The sequence below is a fragment of the Pipistrellus kuhlii genome, unplaced genomic scaffold (assembly GCF_014108245.1).
Source record: "Pipistrellus kuhlii isolate mPipKuh1 unplaced genomic scaffold, mPipKuh1.p scaffold_m20_p_28, whole genome shotgun sequence".
In the NCBI taxonomy this organism is placed as follows: domain Eukaryota; kingdom Metazoa; phylum Chordata; class Mammalia; order Chiroptera; family Vespertilionidae; genus Pipistrellus; species Pipistrellus kuhlii.
This window is the reverse complement of record NW_023425527.1, coordinates 4,417,163-4,436,388: the sequence shown is the minus strand read 5'-3', so window position 1 is coordinate 4,436,388 and position 19,226 is coordinate 4,417,163. Positions and strand designations below refer to the sequence as shown.

The window sequence follows — 19,226 nt, the reverse complement described above, 5'->3', positions numbered from 1 at the left end:
TATTAAAATGGAAGAAAGAAACTACAAACATTCAATGTGAGGCCATTGTCTGAATGTTACCATGTGAGAGTGGATCTGGGAGTGTGAGTATCTCCCCTGCTGGGGTTGGAAGGAGGGACTGTGTAGATTTGTGACCTTCAGGGCCACTGTGCCAAGCCGGCATGGCCATGGGTGAACCTGAGAGGAGGCGGTGAAGGATTAAGAAAAGACAGACAAGAGAAGAAATCTGGGCATTAGGTGGGACGCTGCTTTCTCTGATGGAGAGATAGCGTTACAGCCTGCAAGCTGAGTCTTTATTTTATAGCCAGATTCCACGAGGCAAAGTAAGGGCGTGGTCAAGATGTTTACACCGTTCTCCTGAGTTTCCAATCTACTCAGTCACATGCACCTGATCAAACTTTGTTTACTTGCTGCACCTCCCGCAGCCTATATCACTCAGCCCCATGGGAGCGCAGGTTAGAACCTTTGGCTATAATTGTGCTGGGACTTGGACATGGCTTTGCCACAAGAGGATCATGCCCTCTCATTAGTTTGAGGCTTGAACCTCTCCAAACGCGGTAGCCACTCTCGACAGGCCACCCCTGCATCTTCGAAGAGTTGATGGTCATTGCTGATGAGCGTCACCTGAGGGGGCGGGGGAGACGTATACTTAAGAGGTTTACATCAGCAGATTGGCAAACTTTTTCTGTAAAGAATCACCTAGAAAAATTGTCAGTTTCTCAGGCCAGACAGTCTCTTTGGCAACTGCTCACCTGTGCTGTTGTAGTGCAGAAGCAGCCAATGACAACATGTAAAGGAATAGGAAGAGCTGTGTTCCAATAACACTTTATTGACAAAACACAGGCACGGGGCCAGGTTTTGCCTGAGGATCTTAGTGTGTTAACCTTTGTTTTATTCTGCCTTCTAGCTTTTTATCTTTCTTTGCTTATTTGTGCATGCGTTCCCCCCCCCCCCCCCCCCGAAATAAATTAGCCTTGTAAGGGAGAGAGTGGCAGGGAAATGGGAACTTAGTGCAAGAAGATACATGCTGGGCATATTGCCTTTAAAATTGCTATTTTTTTCATGTAGTATATTATAAATACTCTTCTTGTCCGTGAATATTCATCTTAGCATCATTTGTAATACTGGAAACATCCTATTTTTATTTTATTTGTTTATTTATTTATTTTTACTTAAAATTTTATTTGGTTTTGGTTTCAGGTGTACAGCTTAGTGGTAGACAATCATATACTTTGCATAGTGTTCCCCCAGTTATTTCCAGTATTCTAACTGGCACCATACATAGTTATTGCAACATTATTGACTATATTCCTTAAGCTCTGCTTACATCCCTGTAGTTACCAATTTGTACTTCTTAATTCCTTCTTAATTCTTTCACTCCCTCAACCCTCCTCCCCTTTGGCAACCACCAGTTTGCTCACAGTGTCTATGAGTCTGTTTAAATGTTTTAAAATCTCATTTTTAGGTACAATATATTTTATATATGGAAAGTGTGGTCATGCTTTTTACTATAAAGACAATCATATGACATTTCATTACCCCGTGAGCTGTGGACCTGACTTTGGTTGGAGGCAGGTGAGACTGGCTAATGGGCAATTCAGAGCCATGGGTCAGAGTAGTGGGCTTCAGAATTAGGCCGAGCCTGGCATTATTTCTGAATCTGCCTCTTACAAGCCATTTGATTTTAGGGAATTCATTTAACTTCATTTACCCCTAGTTTCACCAGCAGTAAAATATGCATAATAACTTCATAGTGTTGTTGTGAGGATTAAAGTATATGAAGTATGTAAAGGCCTCAGCACAGGACCTGACACAGAACAGTTATACAGTCAAGAGTAGGCACCATAAGCATTCATTCTTCAATGCCATAACATTTACTGAATAGCTATGGAGATTCCCTGGGATAAACTCCATTTCAAGTGGAAAAGGAGAAAGAAGCCATTGCTTTTGATTGACAACCAAAGATGAACTGACTCATCTGGTCCAGGAGGGAAGTTGGGACAAGCCAAACAACAGAGCTGGAACATTATAGCTGTGCAGCCACACCCAAAGGGAGATATGACCATCTTCTAAAGAGTGAGGATTGACCAAAGAACCTGGCATTGAGCTCTATTTTGTATTAGAAGCATAGGGCCAATCCAGGACTGAGGCTGTTCCCTTTGAGTCTGCACTTAGGAGGAGTGCAGGGATATTTACCTAGAGGTCAAGGACTTAGAGAGGACAGGACCATGCTTAAACATACAGCACATGTGTCTTGTAGCTGATGTGGCAAACAGGTTTACTCTCGTAGGCCAATTTTGTTCTGTTCAGATTTGCTACCAGTAGCATTGCATCGTCAGAGATTCAGGGCCCTGGACAGGCTCAGTGACAGAGGAGTCCATGATGGGGCTCATTGAACATCTGCAAGGAGTATCCTCGTTCATATTTGTGCATGTGCATACCTGTTTCTCCAGAACAAAATTTCGAATTGGAATTTCTAGGTTCAAGAATATGGTCATTTAGAATTTACTCATTGCAGAAATACTCACTGCAGACACTCAGGTCTGCTTCCGCACTGGGGGCTGGCCCTGCCCCAGCACAGATGCTGGGGGCCTTTTGGCAGTTTCTGTTATAATTCTAAATGACCTTAGCTCTCTGTGGGGAGAAACCCAGCCAGGCCTTCCACATCAGATAAGGCACCTGGAAACCACAATCAAGCCAGAGAATGCTGTTCACCGAGCTTTCTGTATCCCTGCTCTGGAAAAAGCAGTGTCTTGTAAAAAGTGGATCTAAAGCAACACCTTCCTAGTGAGGGCAGCTCAGCTGTCAGCCCCCTGACTCGGATGTCTGCTTCGGTCCTGCACTTCCGAACCCACCCCGACAGGGTTCACAGCCTTTAACCAGGCCACTCACCTGACCCGCTCACACCTACTCTCCGGCCTGTGCCCAGTTGTCTTGGTTTCCTGGCTTCGGATGCTAGGGTTTATTTTCGGGCTCCCGGTCATCTTGCACAACATGCTGGGGAACAGAAGGAAGGCGGGAAGGGGTGCAAAGGGTGGGGGAGGTGGCCTGGCGAGATGCCTGGGGGCAGGGTGCAGTGTATATAAACTTGCGTTCAACATTTTTTCCTAGTGTGTACATCTGTGTTTGCAGCTATATTTTTAGTTCCTTGGGGATGGAATCAATTTCTGTTCCTCAGAGCGAACAGCACGGTGCAGACGGTAATTTTTTATTGAATGAAAACAGTGAGGTAAGAGGAGAGAGCCAGTGTGGCCACAGAGAAATCACTTCACATATCTGCATATTGCTTGGATAATCTTCAAAAATAAAAGGTTGAATGACAAGTTCTCCAAAGCAGTAAAGTCTAAGGCAGGAGTCGGTAAACTTTTCCCGAAAGCACCCAGAGAGTAGAAATATTTTAGGCTTTGCAGGGCAGATGGTCTCTGTGGCGACTGTTCAACTTGGCCTTGTGGTATCCTTAGCGGGCACAGCACAAGCCAGTGTGGCTGTGATCCAGAAAAACTTTATTTACAAAAGTTGGCAGCAGGCTGACCCTGCCCTAGAGGAAGGGGCTTAGATGTACATGGCCTTGAATCCCCAGCTTGGACACCGACTGGTTGCCTTAGGCAAGTTAATTAATCTTCCCGATCCTGAGGTTGGTTAGCCATAAAACTCAGGATGACGTTACAGTACTTACTTTGCAGGAACGGTTGTTGTGAGGATTAGATGAATATATATCAAGTACTCCTCCCGGGGCCTGGCATAGGATAACTGCAGATTTTATCATGCAGCTCTGATATCCAAGAGGCTAGGAACTCTGCTGGTGTTTTTAGCTCAGGCTTTCCTGAGACACAAACTCCTAGATGACATTTTCTCTGAGAAACAATAAACAATTAGTGGATTTCTTACCGGAATTTGCGCCAGCAGAAAGATAAAGGGACAATTTGGGGACAATGTTCTAAGTGGGCTGGAGAATTTTATTTTCTCAAATGCCCATTCTGGGCCCCGGCCTCTGGCAGTTTCCAGGCCAGCCCTTTCCACCAACGCCCTCACTCCAGCCCCTCCCTGCCCTCAGCAGGCCCACCTCACACCCTATATGGGTCACTCTGGCCCACACGTCTGCCTTAGCGTTCCCAGGCCTCTATTGGAGGTGCTCTGGTCTGGCCTTTTGAAATCAGGTAGGGCACTGACTGTAAGAGATCAGATAGCATCATGTAATTCACAGCAAGAATGGGAAACTGGCCGAAATCAGTTTGAAGGAAGGCGGGAAGGGGTGCGAAGGGTGGAGGAGGTGGCCTGGCGAGATGCCTGGGGGCAGGGTGCAGTGTATATAAACTTGCGTTCAACATTTTTTCCTAGTGTGTACATCTGTGTTTGCAGCTACATCAGTGGTAGAGCGTCGGTCTGCGGACTGAAAGGTCCCAGGTTCGATTCTGGTCAAGGACATGTACATTGGTTGCGGGCACATCCCCAGTAGGGGGTGTGCAAGAGGCAGCTGATCGATGTTTCTCTCTCATCGATGTTTCTGGCTCTCTATCTCTCTCCATTCCTCTCTGTAAAAAAATCAATAAAATATATTTAAAAAAAAAAAAAAAAAAAAAAAAAAAAAGGGAAACTGAACCAGGTCTTTGGGGACCTGGGAGTGATGAGGAACTGATGGTGGGATTGGGAAGCGATCGTGTAGGGCTTGAGCACCTCACTCTGAAGTCAAGTTGCTTGTGTATGAATCCTGGCTATTCCCCATTCACTGTGGGACCCTGAGCAAGCAAGTGTTGGTAGAGACTGTAATTGTCTTTATGACGCAAGACTGAGTGAAGATTAACTATGGCTATTTCTTCTATCTAAGAAATGCATGATTTTTGATAATGTGGGGTCTTGGGGTTGAGTATTATAGCAGCTAGCTCTAATTAACCTTACTCTTCATAATCACTGGCTAGATACTCCCTCCTCTATATCTATTGATGATGTCCTACATGTGTGCCTCATTTGCCCTGGAATAGAGAAAAATATCTACTAGTGTGTGGGAGAAGATGTAACTTCTCTTTTGGGGTTCCATTCTTAGGAAAAGATGAAAACAGCATTATTTATAGGCATGTTTTTTTTTTTTTTAATATATGCTAGGCATTTTTACACATGTTAATTCCCTTAATCCTCTCAAAATCATGATAGTTAGATATAATTTAGCATTCATTCTCCCTGTCTTATATAACAAGACACTGCGGCTCAAAGAAGTGAAATCTGCACACCTGGGCAGCCATCAATTTACTAATAATCCGAAGGGGAGAGGTGACCTACAGATGCAACAACATAAGCCTTTCCAAATGGCATATGAAGAAGAACAAAGTCATGTGACGAAAGGCATGTCTGTTAACGCAGAGGCGACCCAGAATGGAGGACTGAAAATTCAGATAGCCTCACCACACTTTTCACCCTCTGCTTCACGTAGAACAGGTATTCTCAGTGAAAAAGTTTTTAAGAGAATAAAGATGATACCTTGCCTTCCTTTAAAATGTTTAAAAAAATTTTTTAAATTACAGTTTATGTTCAATATTATTTTGCATTAGTTTTAGGTGTACAGCATCGTAGTGAGATAATCATATACTTTACAAAGTGTTCCCCGCTATTTCCAGTACCCCCCTGCCACCATACATGTTATTGACTATATGTGAGAATTAGATGAATTCTCACTTTGTACTTTGCATCCCCATGACTATTTTGTAACTCCCTATTTGTAGTTCTTAATTTCCACTCAGTCTCCTAAACCTCCTTCCCTCTGGCAGCCATCAGTGTTCTCTGTATCAATTTTGTTTGTCATTTATTTGGTTTTCTAGATTCCATATGTCAGTGAAACAAATGGTATTTGTTTTCCTCTGACTTACTTCACTTAGCATAATACCCTCTAGGTCCATTCATGCTGTTGCAAATGGTTAAGACTGCATTTTTTATGGCCAAGTCATAGTCCTTTACATTTTATGTACCATCACCTTTTTATCCACTTGTCTATTGATGGGCACCTGGGTTGCTTCCATATCTTGGCTATTGCAGATAATGATTCAATGAACACAGGAGTGCTTATATGCTTCTGAGTCAGTGTTTTGGGAGACCCTGTATTCTTAGATGAGAAGACTGAACTCATAGAGGTGAAGTGCCATACCAGGTCATGTGGCCAGTAAGATGGAGCTTTGGATGGCACCCATGCTCAAAGCCCACACTCCTTTTCTTCTATTGATCATTGAAGTTCCCTTAGAAAGAGGTCAGTCTCTAGTTAGAACTTCTAGAATCATTCCTGTTTAATTTTTTAACTAACCCATGATGTGGCCATACACAGAAGTGTGGGTCTGTGTGTGTGTGTGTGTGTGTGTGTGTGTGTGTGTGTGTGTGGTACTAGTTATTTATTGAGGTTTCTGGTGCCAAGAGTCACCAGATTTCTCCTCTTTTCCATCAAATTCTACTACATTTTACCTTTCTTAGTGTCATCAATTCTCTCCTAATGCTGAATTTTCTAGGAAACCTGGGTTGTATCCAGTTGAGTGAAGGTTAAGCTGTCTGAGTTTTTGGAATTGGTCGTTTCTGCCTCTTTCTCCTTGCTAGTGCCCAGTTTCCTCTTGAAAAGATTTATTATTCACTTTTCATCCTCTGCCTCAGCGTGGGCGTTTGAAAGATCCTTAGTAATTCCCACGCTTTTGGACGCTGCGGGAAGGAGTGGGTTCTCTTGGATGCCATGCTTCTCGGTATAATTGGTTTGCACCTTTGTCACACACACACTCCTCTTTTGAAAAATTCTGTATTAAGAGTATAAAATGGTTTGACAGTGTCTTCCCCTCCCAAATTTACCAGAAACAAAACAATTGCTCTGGGCTCCAATGACTTCTGTCCATATTTGATGGGGAGAGAAAATTGGAAATGACATGGCCCAGCTGCCTACTCCTAGTTCAAACTGCTCTCAGGAAGGGAGCCCTCGTACATACTGATGGTGAAAGAATAAGCTCACTTCTCTTCGGTGGGGAGCCGATTCTCCCACCAGCTGACAGACGGAGACAAGCTGGAGAAAGTACTGCTGGATGTCTCCAGGAGCGATCTCGTCAGTCCTGGAGTAACCAGGGCGTGCGGAGGGACTCTGACGCTTCAGGGACCGAAAGGATGGAGTACAATAAGGAGTGACCTGGGTTTGAATCCTGGCTCCACTACTTCCTTAAAGTAGGCTGTGGGGCAAGTTGCTCAAGCGTTCTGAGCCTCAGTGTGGCTCCCTGTGCTTGGGGACAAGACATGTTTTTATCACAGAAGACTGTAGGAGGATCAGGTAAAAGAATGCTAGTAAAGTGCTTAGCAAGTATTGATGGGGAACGTGAGAAATTACGTTCAGAGGGGAAAGGGAGAGGGAGAGAGAGAGACAGAAGCATCACTGATGGGAGAGAATCACTGATTGACCGCTTCCTGCACACCCTCTACTGGGGATTGAGCCTGCAACCCCAGCAGGTGCATGAGTGGGAATCAAACCATGACCTTCTGGTTCATAGGTCGACACCCAACCACTGAGCCATGTCAGCCGGGCTCCTCTGTTTTTATGGGTGAGGAATCTTAGACTCAGAGGCATAAGGGTCGCTAGCGAGTAAATTGCAGAGCTCAGGTTTGACCACGCTAGCCAGACCCAGAGCACTTTCTTTTTCTGATTTGTACATTGCCACTTCCTCTGGCCTCCTACTACCAAACCCAGCTGATACTTCCTTCCTTCGTTTCCATTGGATCTGTATGAAGCCTCATCATGCCTGCAGAACCCGCCAGGCTGCTCTGGCCCCGGATCTTAGCCCCAGCTGTTCTGCTTATCTGGAATACCAGCCTGCCTCCCGCTTTCCAATCCTGCCACCTGGCGGGGCCTGATTCAAACCCTCTTCCTCCACGAAAGCTCCCCACTGAGCTTTTCAATCAAGAGGTGGTACTTCATGGCTGACTTTCTATCATTCTTAAAGTAGTTGTCTTCCGGTCTCAGCGAGCAAAAGCATCATCTTTGTGTGAATTGCAAGAAGGCATTCATTCTCTCCAGGCTGATGAACTGCGAAAAGATGTCCCCAGTCATCCTCTCAGCTGGGCACTTCCGTGACTGTGCACCCGGATGTGGCCAACCTGCCTGTGAGACAGTTTCAAAACTAGTCTTCTGAGGGTAAAACATCCGCAGCCACGTAGAGTGCATGCGTCCCATGTTCATTCATTGTTTCCCCAAACTAGATTTTAAGCTTTTTTGAGGGCAGGATCCACAATATGCCCTTCAGTGTTCCCTACTTTTCTCGGCCCAGGGCTGAGACCTCAGTGTCCAGCTAATGAATGGACTTGGGGCAAGTGCTGTGTCAGCCCTGGGCTCTGAAGAGACCCAGCAGAACTCAGGCAGGCAAGATTTATCATCCACAGGAGATCTTGGGGCTCTATCCCATTCCAGTCACAATGACCACCTCATGGACTTGGGGAGCCACCCCTGTTCCTCCAAGCTGCTTCCTCTCTGGAAGGCTGGCTCCTCCCCTATTCTCCCAACCACACCTGGTGCTTCATCAAGTGGCTCAAAAGCCACTTTCCTGTGGAAGCTTTCTTTCCCAGAAGCCTCTGTCAGACTCAATTTTTCCCTCCTATAATTCTCTAGGTGGTCTTTCCTTTCTAACTCATCATCCCTGACTCTCACAAATGTTTTTTTAATTGATTTTAGAGAGGAAGGGAGAGAGAGAGAGAAACATCAATGAGAGAGAAGAATCATCAATGGACTGATACCCGCACATCCCCTACTGGGGATGGAGCTCATTACCCAGGCATGTGCCTGACCAGGAATCAAACTAGTAACCTCTTGGTTCATGGGGCGATACTCAACCACTGAGCAACACCAGCCGGACCCTCACAAGTGTTTAAGATACAGGCCAAGTTTTCATCTCTAAACTCTGTTTGCATCAGGGAGATGTATTCTAAACTACACTGGGCTTTCTCTCCCCTTATACCAGGTTCTTTGAGGACAGGGTTTAGGCTCGGCACACAGTAGGCCCTCACTCACTCAGTGGCTGTTGAATTGATGTCAGCCAGGGTCCCCCGTTGCACCCATTTTTCTTCTGGGAGTTGCTCTGCACCATAGAGGAAGCATTTGCATCCATTCTATTAGCGGTACCTCACACTGTTTAACACGTTCCAGCATGTTTTCTCACCTTTCTCCGGTTTTGTTCTCACCATTTCTAGAATATGAGAAAAGAAATGATTATATCTATTTCACTCAGAAGGCACCTTAAGTCCAGGAGGCAGAAATCTTGTCTCACTGGTGACAGGGACACGGCTGCCACTCACTCAGGTGTCCGGAGCTTCATGCGCCAGGAGGGCACCACAGCATTTTGGCTCTGGTTGTATCCTCTTTCATCTTGCCTGAAGTGAAGCGCTCATTATCCTGAATTCCTACTGAGTGTGAGCCCTGAGGTCCCGGGGCCCACTGGGTGTGAGGTGTGAGTATCCTTGTCAATTCTAAAATCCCATGAGCACAGATCTCTGGACTCATGTGTCAGGACCCAGTCCTAAAGGCATCATTCTTTCCTCTCAGTGACTCTCCATTCTACCATTCTATTTGAGTATCTCTCCCAGGGGCAGGCAGCATCCGAGGTGGCCTCTATGTGTTTGGGACCATTTGGCAAATATCTTGGGATAGAACCGTGGGTCTCTGCCTTGGTTGACATTAGATTCTAAGAATAGAGAAAGGAAGAGGGAGAGGGAGAGGGAGAGAGAGGCACATTGATTGGTTGCCCCTTCGCAGGCTGGAGAACCCAGGCAACTGAGGTACATGCTCTTGACCAGGAATCGAACCAGAGACCCTTCGGTCCTCGGGCTGATGCTCTAAGCACTGAGCCAACCTGGCCAAGGCCACCTGGGAACTTTTAGAACTACCAATGCTTGGTGCCTTTATAAGCTCCCCTGAGTAACTCCATGGGCAGTACATTTTGAGAATGATTCTCTTGGCCGATGCCAGAGCAGAATCACCTATAGCTTTAAAAAATCTGTTGGCCTGGACTCATACTCAGAGACTCTAATTTAATTGGGCTGGAGTTGGGAAGGACAGCCTGCACCTGGTGTCCACTCTAAAGAATAGGACTAAAATGACCACAGTCTCCGGGGGCAGAGCCATTTCATTCCAGCAGCAGCTGAGAGCACATTCACCTGAGGCTTCTCTAGTATCAGCCTCTTTTGTAACTTTCTGGCTGATGCTCAACAACTGTGTGATCTTGGGTAAGTTTATTCACCTCTCAGATTAACTTCTTTATGTATAACATTAAGCCAAGAACTACTTGGCAGAGCTGCTGTGAGCACCAAATAAAAAAGGCGTGGCCCTCACTGGTTTGGCTCAGTGGCTAGAGCATCGGCCTGTGGACTGAAGGGTCCTGCGTTCGATTCTGGTAGGCACATTCGTGGGTTGCGAGCTCGGTCCCCAGTGGGGGGAGTGCAGAAAGCAGTCAATCAATGACTCTCATCATTGATGTTTCTCTCTCTCTCCCTCTCCCTTCCTCTCTGAGATCAATAAAGAACTATATTTTAAAAAAAGTGTGTAAGCCAATGTTGGGTAGCTCAGTTGATTGGAGTGTCATCCCCATGTGCCAAGGTTGCAGGATCTATCCCTGGTCAGGGCACATACAAGAACCAACCAATGAATGCATAAGTAAGTAAAACAATAAATTGATGTTTTTTTCTCTGAAGGTACTCAACAACTCTGAATTGAAAAGAATTAAGTCCTCCCTTCCACTGGAAAATTCTATGTATTCCCAAACTTGTTTTGAATACCCACTATTTGAGAAGCATTCTGATATGTTTCTGTTTTTCTTTCTGTGCGTAAGAGGGAGAGACACAACGATAGATGCCGAAATCATCTCTGTCTTTGGCACTGCTCCAGAAGGCTGTTTCTCTAGCAAGTCCATGAAGTGCCACCTCTTTGGATGACCTGCTTAGCTTTGTGTTTTGGTCTCTCCCTTGGAAAATGTCTCAGATTATCCTCACCCACTCCCAGTCCAGCCTAAAATACCTCCAATCACTTTAAAATTTTTTTAAAAAAATGGATTTTAGAGAGAGGAAAAGAGAGGAAGAGATAGAAACATCAATGGTGAGAATCATTGATTGGCTGCTTCCTGCACACCCCCTACTGGGGACTGAGCCCACAACCCAGGCATGTGCCCTGAGCAGGAATGTACCATGATCTCCTAGTTTATGGGTCAGCACTCAACCACTGAGCCACTGTTGTTGGGCCCTCCAATCACTTTTAAGGGTCGGCTCAAGTTGCCCTTATCTGAGAGCAGAGGCTGGTACTTTTGTGCTCTTTTGGTCTTTCTCTAATCTGGAGACTGGAGGCCAGAGGACCCGTTGGCTGGATATCGCTATGGTAAGGCCTGACATAATGAGGGCAGGGGCCAGGGCTTGTCACAGGGCTGTTGGGTTGGGAGAGGGAGCACTGCCTGGAAGAGACACCTGAAGTTAGAACTGACAGGGCTATAATTTGCCTATAAGTTTTAATTATGAACCGAGCTTATCGTTCTGAACTTCTGGTCTCCTAACTCATAGCTTTTTTTTTCTTTTCTTTTTCCCCCTCATTTGTTCTTAATGATCTGAAGTCTTGGAAACATTACACTCTGAGTAATTAGGCACGATGACCTGGGGTAGGTTTTGGAATGTTGTTGCCAAGTCATCACTTCAAATACAAATGCTTCTTGTATTTAAAAAAGCAAGATTTGTTATTCCAAGCCTGGACTGTTTATGGAAGATCTGGGGAAGGAGAAAGCGGCTGGGGAACACTGAGAGGCCACCTCAGATTGTCACTATGTCCAGAGATAGGGATGTGATTCTGAAAAGGCAAGACCTATTGGATAATGTTGGCCTCCTGGCTCCCATGGACCCATCTTACAGGTGAGCCTTCCTCGGAAAAGGGCCTTCAGACAAGGATGTGGTTCCCAACGGGGCTGCACAACATGGACACTTGGCTGCCACTGGACATTCTGAATTCAGTGGTTGAGGTCTAGCCTGGCACTGGGCAAAGTTTGGGAACCTCTAGGAGCGAGTGGTTGATTTGCAGTGGTTCTCACACTTGAATCACCTGGGGGTCTTGCTAAAACACAGCTGGCTGGACTCCACCCCGGGAGCACCAGTAGTTCCACAGTTCACTGGAAGAATTTGCATTTCTACCCAGTTTCCCTGTGATGCTGATAGCTAGGGCCATACTTTGAGAGCCATCGGCTTAAAAGAGCTGGGTCTGGCTTTACTATTTATGAGCCACGTGACCCTAAGCATGACATTGATCCCACCAAGTCCAGTTTCTGCATTTATAACATGGTGTAGCAATGGCGATGACTTCCTTGGTGGCTGTGTGGGTCAAAGGAGATGATATTTTAAGCTGCTTAGCACGAGTTTTTACTCACAGGGAATGTGCAACCCATGGTGGACTTTATTCATACAATTCTTCAGCTGGGCCTTGGCAGACCTGTCCTTGTGTTCAGTGTGCTAGTTGGTGAATGATGTTACGGTGTGTTTTTGCTCCCGGACATCCTACTTGTAGGCTTTCTGGGTCAGGAACAGAGTACCCTCATGAGCTACTAGTGCTCTGGGATCCAGCAGAGTAAGGGCCCAGCCTGGGGGCATTGGCACTTATTCGCTGACGATCATCCATCAGACTCTTCACCCGACAGTGGTGGCTGCGGGCTGGGACTGTGTGTGCTCTCCTGCCCAAACTCCACATCACTCACAATTCAGACACATCTAGTGCAGTGAGTTGTAGTTGTCCTGATGTCGCCTTGGCAACCAAACTGCTACCAAGGGAAGTGGGAACTAGGTCCCAAATCATCTTGGAAACAAGTTGTGTCTTTGTGAGGGTGTGTGTGTGTGTGTGTGTGTGTGTGTGTGTGTGTGTGCATCTCCACACACTGTCTTCTTTTTCTCATGTAATTTGCCCAGAATCTTCTTCAGTGTGTGGTTACCTCCTGCCCCCCACTTCACTGAGGAGGGAACTGAGGCTCGGCAGGTCTGTCCCTTCTCGGTCTAATTATTCTTCCCTGGTGATGGGAAAGAAAGGCATTCGTTTGTACTTTGTGAGATCCATCCCCTATAGGCTCCATTTATAGAATATTCATGGCAGGTTTAACCGCTTTAAGTAGCCATAGAGCATGTAGGCCTCACAACTCGTGCAGGCAGTTATTAGCATCCCTGATATAGACCAGAGAAGTAAAGCAACTTGCCTATGATCGCACAGCAAACAGGCAAGTGGCAGAGTAAAGAGCTGAAGCCAGGCCTCGTTGATTGACCATCCATGTTCTTCAGCCTTTATATTATGTGGCTGCCTGCCCTTGCAGGCTAAGAAAGATTCAGACTCAAAGAGGAAGCAGCAGGCCACACAAAGAAAGACTGCCAGCTGCCCAGCCTACACCTTTGCGAACATATTTGGTTTTCTGGAGAAATCCGATTGCTCAGAAAAAAAGCGCATTATGTCATCATGGCCAAGCCCATCATCTAATATTGGTGAAAAATGTAAAAATAAGAATCCAACTCAGTGTCTATTTCCAATATAAAATTTCTGGCTATTGATTTTTTTCGTTGTCAATATACCTTGTCCCTTGGCTGAAGGTTGTCATATGCTTGTGAATGACCCATTTGCACAGACTCTGCATACCCTGTGCTTTCCCTCTTATGCTAAAAAGGAGAGATGAAAGCTATTTTTAATTTGGCCACCGGAGGAACATCCAAGCCTTCCCTTCCAGCAGCTAAGCCTATAAGTTTTCTCAACAGGATATTAATTACCTGGCTCTGGGAGTGACCGGACAGGCTGTTCTGGCGGCTCTGGCTGCCCCGCCGGCCACAATGCAATTGCCTGTGAACGTAGCGGGACACAGGGGCTTCCGCAGGGAGCATCCTTTGATAAACTCAGTCATGAGTCCCGGGTAACTTGTTAAACACATTTATTGATTTCTTGACAGTAACCAAACACAGTGAGTGACCATTATAAACAAGAAAAGAAAGGCATTCGTTTGTACTTTGTGAGATCCAGCTGCACCCGGAGAGAAAAGACACCCCTTCCCCAGGAATTTACAAGGCAAAGTGCATTCCTTCAAGGGAGCATCACAGGGCGAGGGGGATGGCAGTTTTAAAACGCAAGGAATCGGTAGCCTGCTAGCTCAGGCTGGAGCTCACCTCAGATGAATGATGGAGCCACGGAGGGTAATTAAAGTTATACTTGCTTTAGCAAATGCATTCCTGATTGCCACAAACTCAGTAAAAAAAGGGGCTGCGAATGAACAAAACATGTAGATGAAGGAACACGTGAAACCAAAGAATGCAGCTGCATGGGGCTGGGGCTTAGCCTGTAAGGAGGGAGAACAGACCCGAAGCCAGAAAAATAAAATTAAGTCGTTAAACCCATTTATTGAGCTGTTAACGATAACCAAACACAATGTATGACCTTTGGAAAACAAGAAACAGCAAATGGATCTGATCTTGGCAAATCCTACTACAGATATGTGACAAAGGGGAAATAATTCAATTTCTTTATAGTCTGCGGTGGTATATATATACAATGTGTATCTCTTCAATGTCTGTCCTTTTTTTTTTTTTTCCTTTTTAAATTGTTGAGTAAACAGAAGAATCAGAATCTAGAAATAAGTGTCCTTGGCCAACTCTGTCCTGGTTCACCTGCCACCAGCACCCTCCAAGGATTCTAGGACACTGAGATTACTCGATGCAAAGCACGAAGTCTGCTTAATGCTGTCAAAGCCATGTTTTCTCCATTCTCTTTTGGAAGAATTCTGTATGTACAAAGGCTGAAAAGTCTCACTGGGTGGATTTATTAGTTCAGGAAAACAGTATCAAAATTGTAATCAGGTTAACTGGTTATTTTCTTCTAAGACCTCTTATGAATGAGCCTTTTGTTTCTGAAAACTTGACTTCCGATCTTGTAGGCTGTGCCTGTATGTGTGTAGATATGTTTGCAGGTGTGTGCATATGTATGCATGTGTGTGTCTTCTGCCATGGTTTTGCAGACACTTTTCATGAAGATGGGGCCAATCCAAAGAGTGAATGAGCTTGAGAAAAGGGAAGGAGAGAGAAGAAAGAAGGGGGACATTCCAGGTTATGTCAGTTCACAGTTGTAGCATTTCGCTGAGATGAAATTCTTCTTGGGCTAGTTCCCTACTTGAGGAGCCATTCATTTACTGGAAAGAGAAAGAAAGAAACACACACACACACACACACACACACACACACACACACACACCATAAGAACAAGGCATAGTTGAATTGAATTAGTTGGCACAGAATTTGGGGGACTTACTCCAAAGGAGAAGGAACAAAAACAGGTCTGTAAATGCCTGCTTACTTTTATGTATCCCTAGAACCTCCTTATTTCTCTAAGAACCTCTATTTAAAATTATTGTCCCCATACCAGTCACATGCAGCGACCATAAATTTAAATTAATGAAAAATTAAATAAAAAATTTAGTTGCCTCACTCTACTAGTCACACTTCAACTGTTCAATAGCTACAGGTGGCTAGTAGCTATCCTATTGAACAGTGCAGATATAGAATATGTTTATCATCACAGAAAGTTTTTCTCTAGACCACGGTTGGGCAAATGACAGCCAACAGATCAAATCTAGTCCATATCAGTTTTTATAAATAAAGTGTTATTGGAACATAGCCACACCATTTATTTACATGTTACCCATGGCCTCTTTCACACCATAACATCAGAGTGTGGCAGAAAATTCCACATTCAAGTAGGTTTGTGAAATGCTACATATCTTACTGCTTCCTTTTGAAGATTGGCATAATTATTATCATTATAAAGGCTGGGAAGTCTCCCAATTATGAAATCTATTTAAGTCTTTTTAAATGCAGATTTTTCAAACATAGTTGACCAACATCCCTTTCACTCATATTACTTTCTGAACATTATCGCTGTAGAGCATTTTAAGAATAACCCTATTGGTTCTTTCTCAGACAGGTCAATAATTCTATAATCAGTTCATACCAGTGCTCGGCAAACTATATATTAGAGATAGAGATCAGACTTTATATTATAATAAGTTCCTTGCAAGCCACATGCTGCTCTTTGGCCCCTTGAGTGTGGGCTCTTCCACAAAATACCACCTGCAGGCACGCACATACAGTGCGATTGCAACTTCGTGGCCCATGCGCAGAAGTCCGTTTTTGGCTCTCAAAAGAAATTTCAATCATTGTACTGTTGATATTTGGCTTTGTTGACTAATGAGTTTGCTGACCACTGGTTCATACTAAGCCTTTTCAGATGCTGATTATTTAAACATAGATGTGATCAGTTGAATTGCAGACCCCCCAAAATTTATAAATTAAAATCCTTACCCTCAATACTTCAAAATGCAACCTTATTTGGAAATAAGGTAATTACAGATATAATTAGCTAAGATGAGGTTACTGAGGTGGGCCCTAATCTAACTGATTGAGGTAGGCCCTAATCCAATATGACTGGTGTATGACTCAAAAAGTCTACACCCTGCTGTAGATTATTAGTGGTGGATGGATGAGGTCATATCTGTCTGCATCACACTGTATCCTCGTCACCAAGCTAAGTGCCTGGCACATATTAGATGTACAATAAATAGGTGTTGAGTAAAGAGAAGGCTTAATCAATGGGTTGAGTACTTATTTGTCGGCAGCTCTGGCTTGAAGGGAACAGAATATTAATTTTGGCACTCTACATGTATCTGAAAAAAGAAAGAAAAATGTGGGGGAAGTAGGAGAGATGAAGTGGGGGGCCAAGGACAGTGGTGGTAGCTGCTTCGAGAAGCTGTCTGGTAATATATATAACCCCATATTTGAGCAGCACTTTATTGATACCAAGGGCTTCACCATCCAGGCTCTCATTCATTCCTCACAACAAGTCGTGAGATAGATGGTATAGTGATTATCATAAAAAAGTGAGGTCTACTGTGTAAATGACTTGGCTGGGTTTGCATAGTTTGTTAGTGACAGAACCAGGTCTGGAACTTGGGTGTCCTACTCTGGGTCAAAGGCGTCTCCACGACACCATTCTGCCTTCACTGTCCTTCCATGTTGAGAGCTGAGCACCATGATCAAACACATACTTAGTGTGCAGAAGGGAAGAGGGCTGGTATGGACCAGAGGGTTACAGGCGGTGGGAGTTGTTTATTCCATAGTAGGAATAATTGTCACTTCTAGGGACATAGCACCAGAAAAGGATGCATTCACACACATTATCTCCTTGTATCCCAACAGCCTGGCATCCAGAGCATTTGCTCACCTTTTAGCAGAAAGGGGCTCATCATGCACATAAATAAAGCTCCAATGCTTCTTCCTGTCTGTTCTAACACTTAACCTTGAAAAAAATCAGCCTCTCTGGCTCTTCTGTACAATGGCAATGAAAAGGCTGTTTTGTCTGAACCAGAAGCAAAACAGAGGGATTTAAAGTTTGATCTCTATCTCTAATATATAGGCTTTATCAACAGAAAAGCGCCATGCACATGGAAGGTGGTGGTCTTACTTATAATTTATAATTACGATTCTGATAATGGGAGAAAATGCCAGGCCTTCAAGGACAGGTGTAAGCAGGAGGACTGAACTCTGGCCTGGCCCAGGGCCCTCTGAGCAATGCACCCACCTCTATACTGAAGCTTCTGGGCCCGGTTGTTTGGACAGTCCTTCCCCTGTAAACTGAAGTTGATGTTGGTACGGATACAGCGGTTGTTGAGGGGTTGGACGGGCCTGAAGTTGTCACTCATGCTCAGAAAGATCTGAGATGGCTGATTCTGGCTGAGCAGGCGTAAGGAATGCATCTGAGGAGAGAGAAACAGCTGTGAGATCCACCCACCCTCTTAAATAAACCAGGGGAGAAGACTGTATTGGCCAAGCCAGGCTAGGGCCATGTGAGCCCCTCGGAGACCCTGGTTGTGTGGATTCAGCTGAGCTAGGGGCCCACTGATGCTGGCATTGTGTGGAGTGAGCCTCACTTGTAGCTCAATAACTCAGTAGCTCATGGATGCCTCTGAACAAGTCAATTATTCTGTTTTATCCTCAAACACACCCTCTGTCAAAGGAGGAAATCCAACTAGCTGTTCTTCAGGGTCTCTTTCTCTTACACCCCATGGTTCAATAATTCTCAACAATTCAGGGAATTATTCCCCGCACATGGGTATTATCCAAACTACAGTGACTGGTCCAGGGGCCAGAGCGAAACTAAGCTGGATTAGTTTGGTTCCTTTTCTGTGAAATCAAAGAGCTGGACTGAAATGTTTGCAGCCAAGTTCCACCCCAGGACTGAGAAGCAAAGGAGTAGTTTTGAGCAGGAGAGAAGAATGAAGCAAATGGGTGGTAGGAGGCAGAAGAGAACAAGAGATAAAGGGTGTCTAGGATTTTAATCCCAGCGAGTTCCTGACATCAATTTCTGATATTAAATTCCTTAAGATGCCCAGTATCTCTTGAGCAAACACTTTCTCTGAGTTTATCTGGAGGAGGTTGCTTATCACCAAGAGTCCTAACCAATACAGATAGGATCAGGGAGTTCAAACTGTTCACACTGTTTTGGGGCTGTAAGTATAACTGATCCTTGAGCAAAGTGAGGGTTAGGGGTACCGACCCTCTGTTCCATTGAAAATCTGCATATAACTTTTGACTTTCCCAAAAACTTAGTTGTTCCTTGTTATCTATCCACCAGGGATTGCTTACAGGGATCCCTTCTCCCCCCGCCAACCCCACGCTGTGGATACCAAAATCCACAAACGCTCAAGTCCCCTGTATAAAATGGCATAGAACAATGCATAGAGTCAGCTCTCTATGTCCATGGACTCACAACCACAAGCATTTATTTTAAAAAAATCTACATATAGGTGGACAAGTTATTCAAAGATCAACTGTACATGTCCTGTAAAGGAGAATGGAGTCTGCTTCCTTTGCTCATCTTTCCTCTGAGCTGTCATAGGATCCCAGAATCAGAGCATGTCAGAGCTGGAACAGACTTGTGTAATTTCCCCCCCGCATCATAAAGAGCAGTATTTATTTCACAGGAGGGGGGTGGCAGCCCTAGGAGCACATAATGAGCACGTAATGAACCAAAGCTTGCCTCAGAGGCCAGAGCTCCTGGTTCCCATCCAGTTCTGAAGGATCCAAGCCAGATTTATGAGAAATACTGAGATGCTCTGAAGTATTCCACATTCAAATATGTTTGTGAAATGCTACATATCCTATCGCTTCCTCTTGGAGACTGACATAATTATTAT

The 19,226-nt window shown here is 44.8% G+C and overlaps 1 protein-coding gene across 3 annotated transcripts in view; it reads right to left on the bottom strand.

Annotated features, from left to right (window-relative positions):
* Positions 1-13,902: 13,902 nt before the first annotated feature.
* Positions 13,903-19,226, bottom strand: part of CA10 (carbonic anhydrase 10) — a 366,676-nt gene continuing 361,352 nt past the window's right edge. For all 3 annotated transcript variants that reach the window (XM_036454245.2, XM_036454246.2, XM_045587356.1), the window contains exons 9-10: positions 17,612-17,786; positions 13,903-15,167 (exon numbers count right to left, since the gene is read on the bottom strand). In XM_036454245.2, the coding sequence (XP_036310138.1) occupies positions 15,145-15,167; positions 17,612-17,786 (198 nt within the window). In that variant the 3' untranslated portion in view covers positions 13,903-15,144. The remainder of the gene's footprint in view (positions 15,168-17,611; positions 17,787-19,226) is intronic.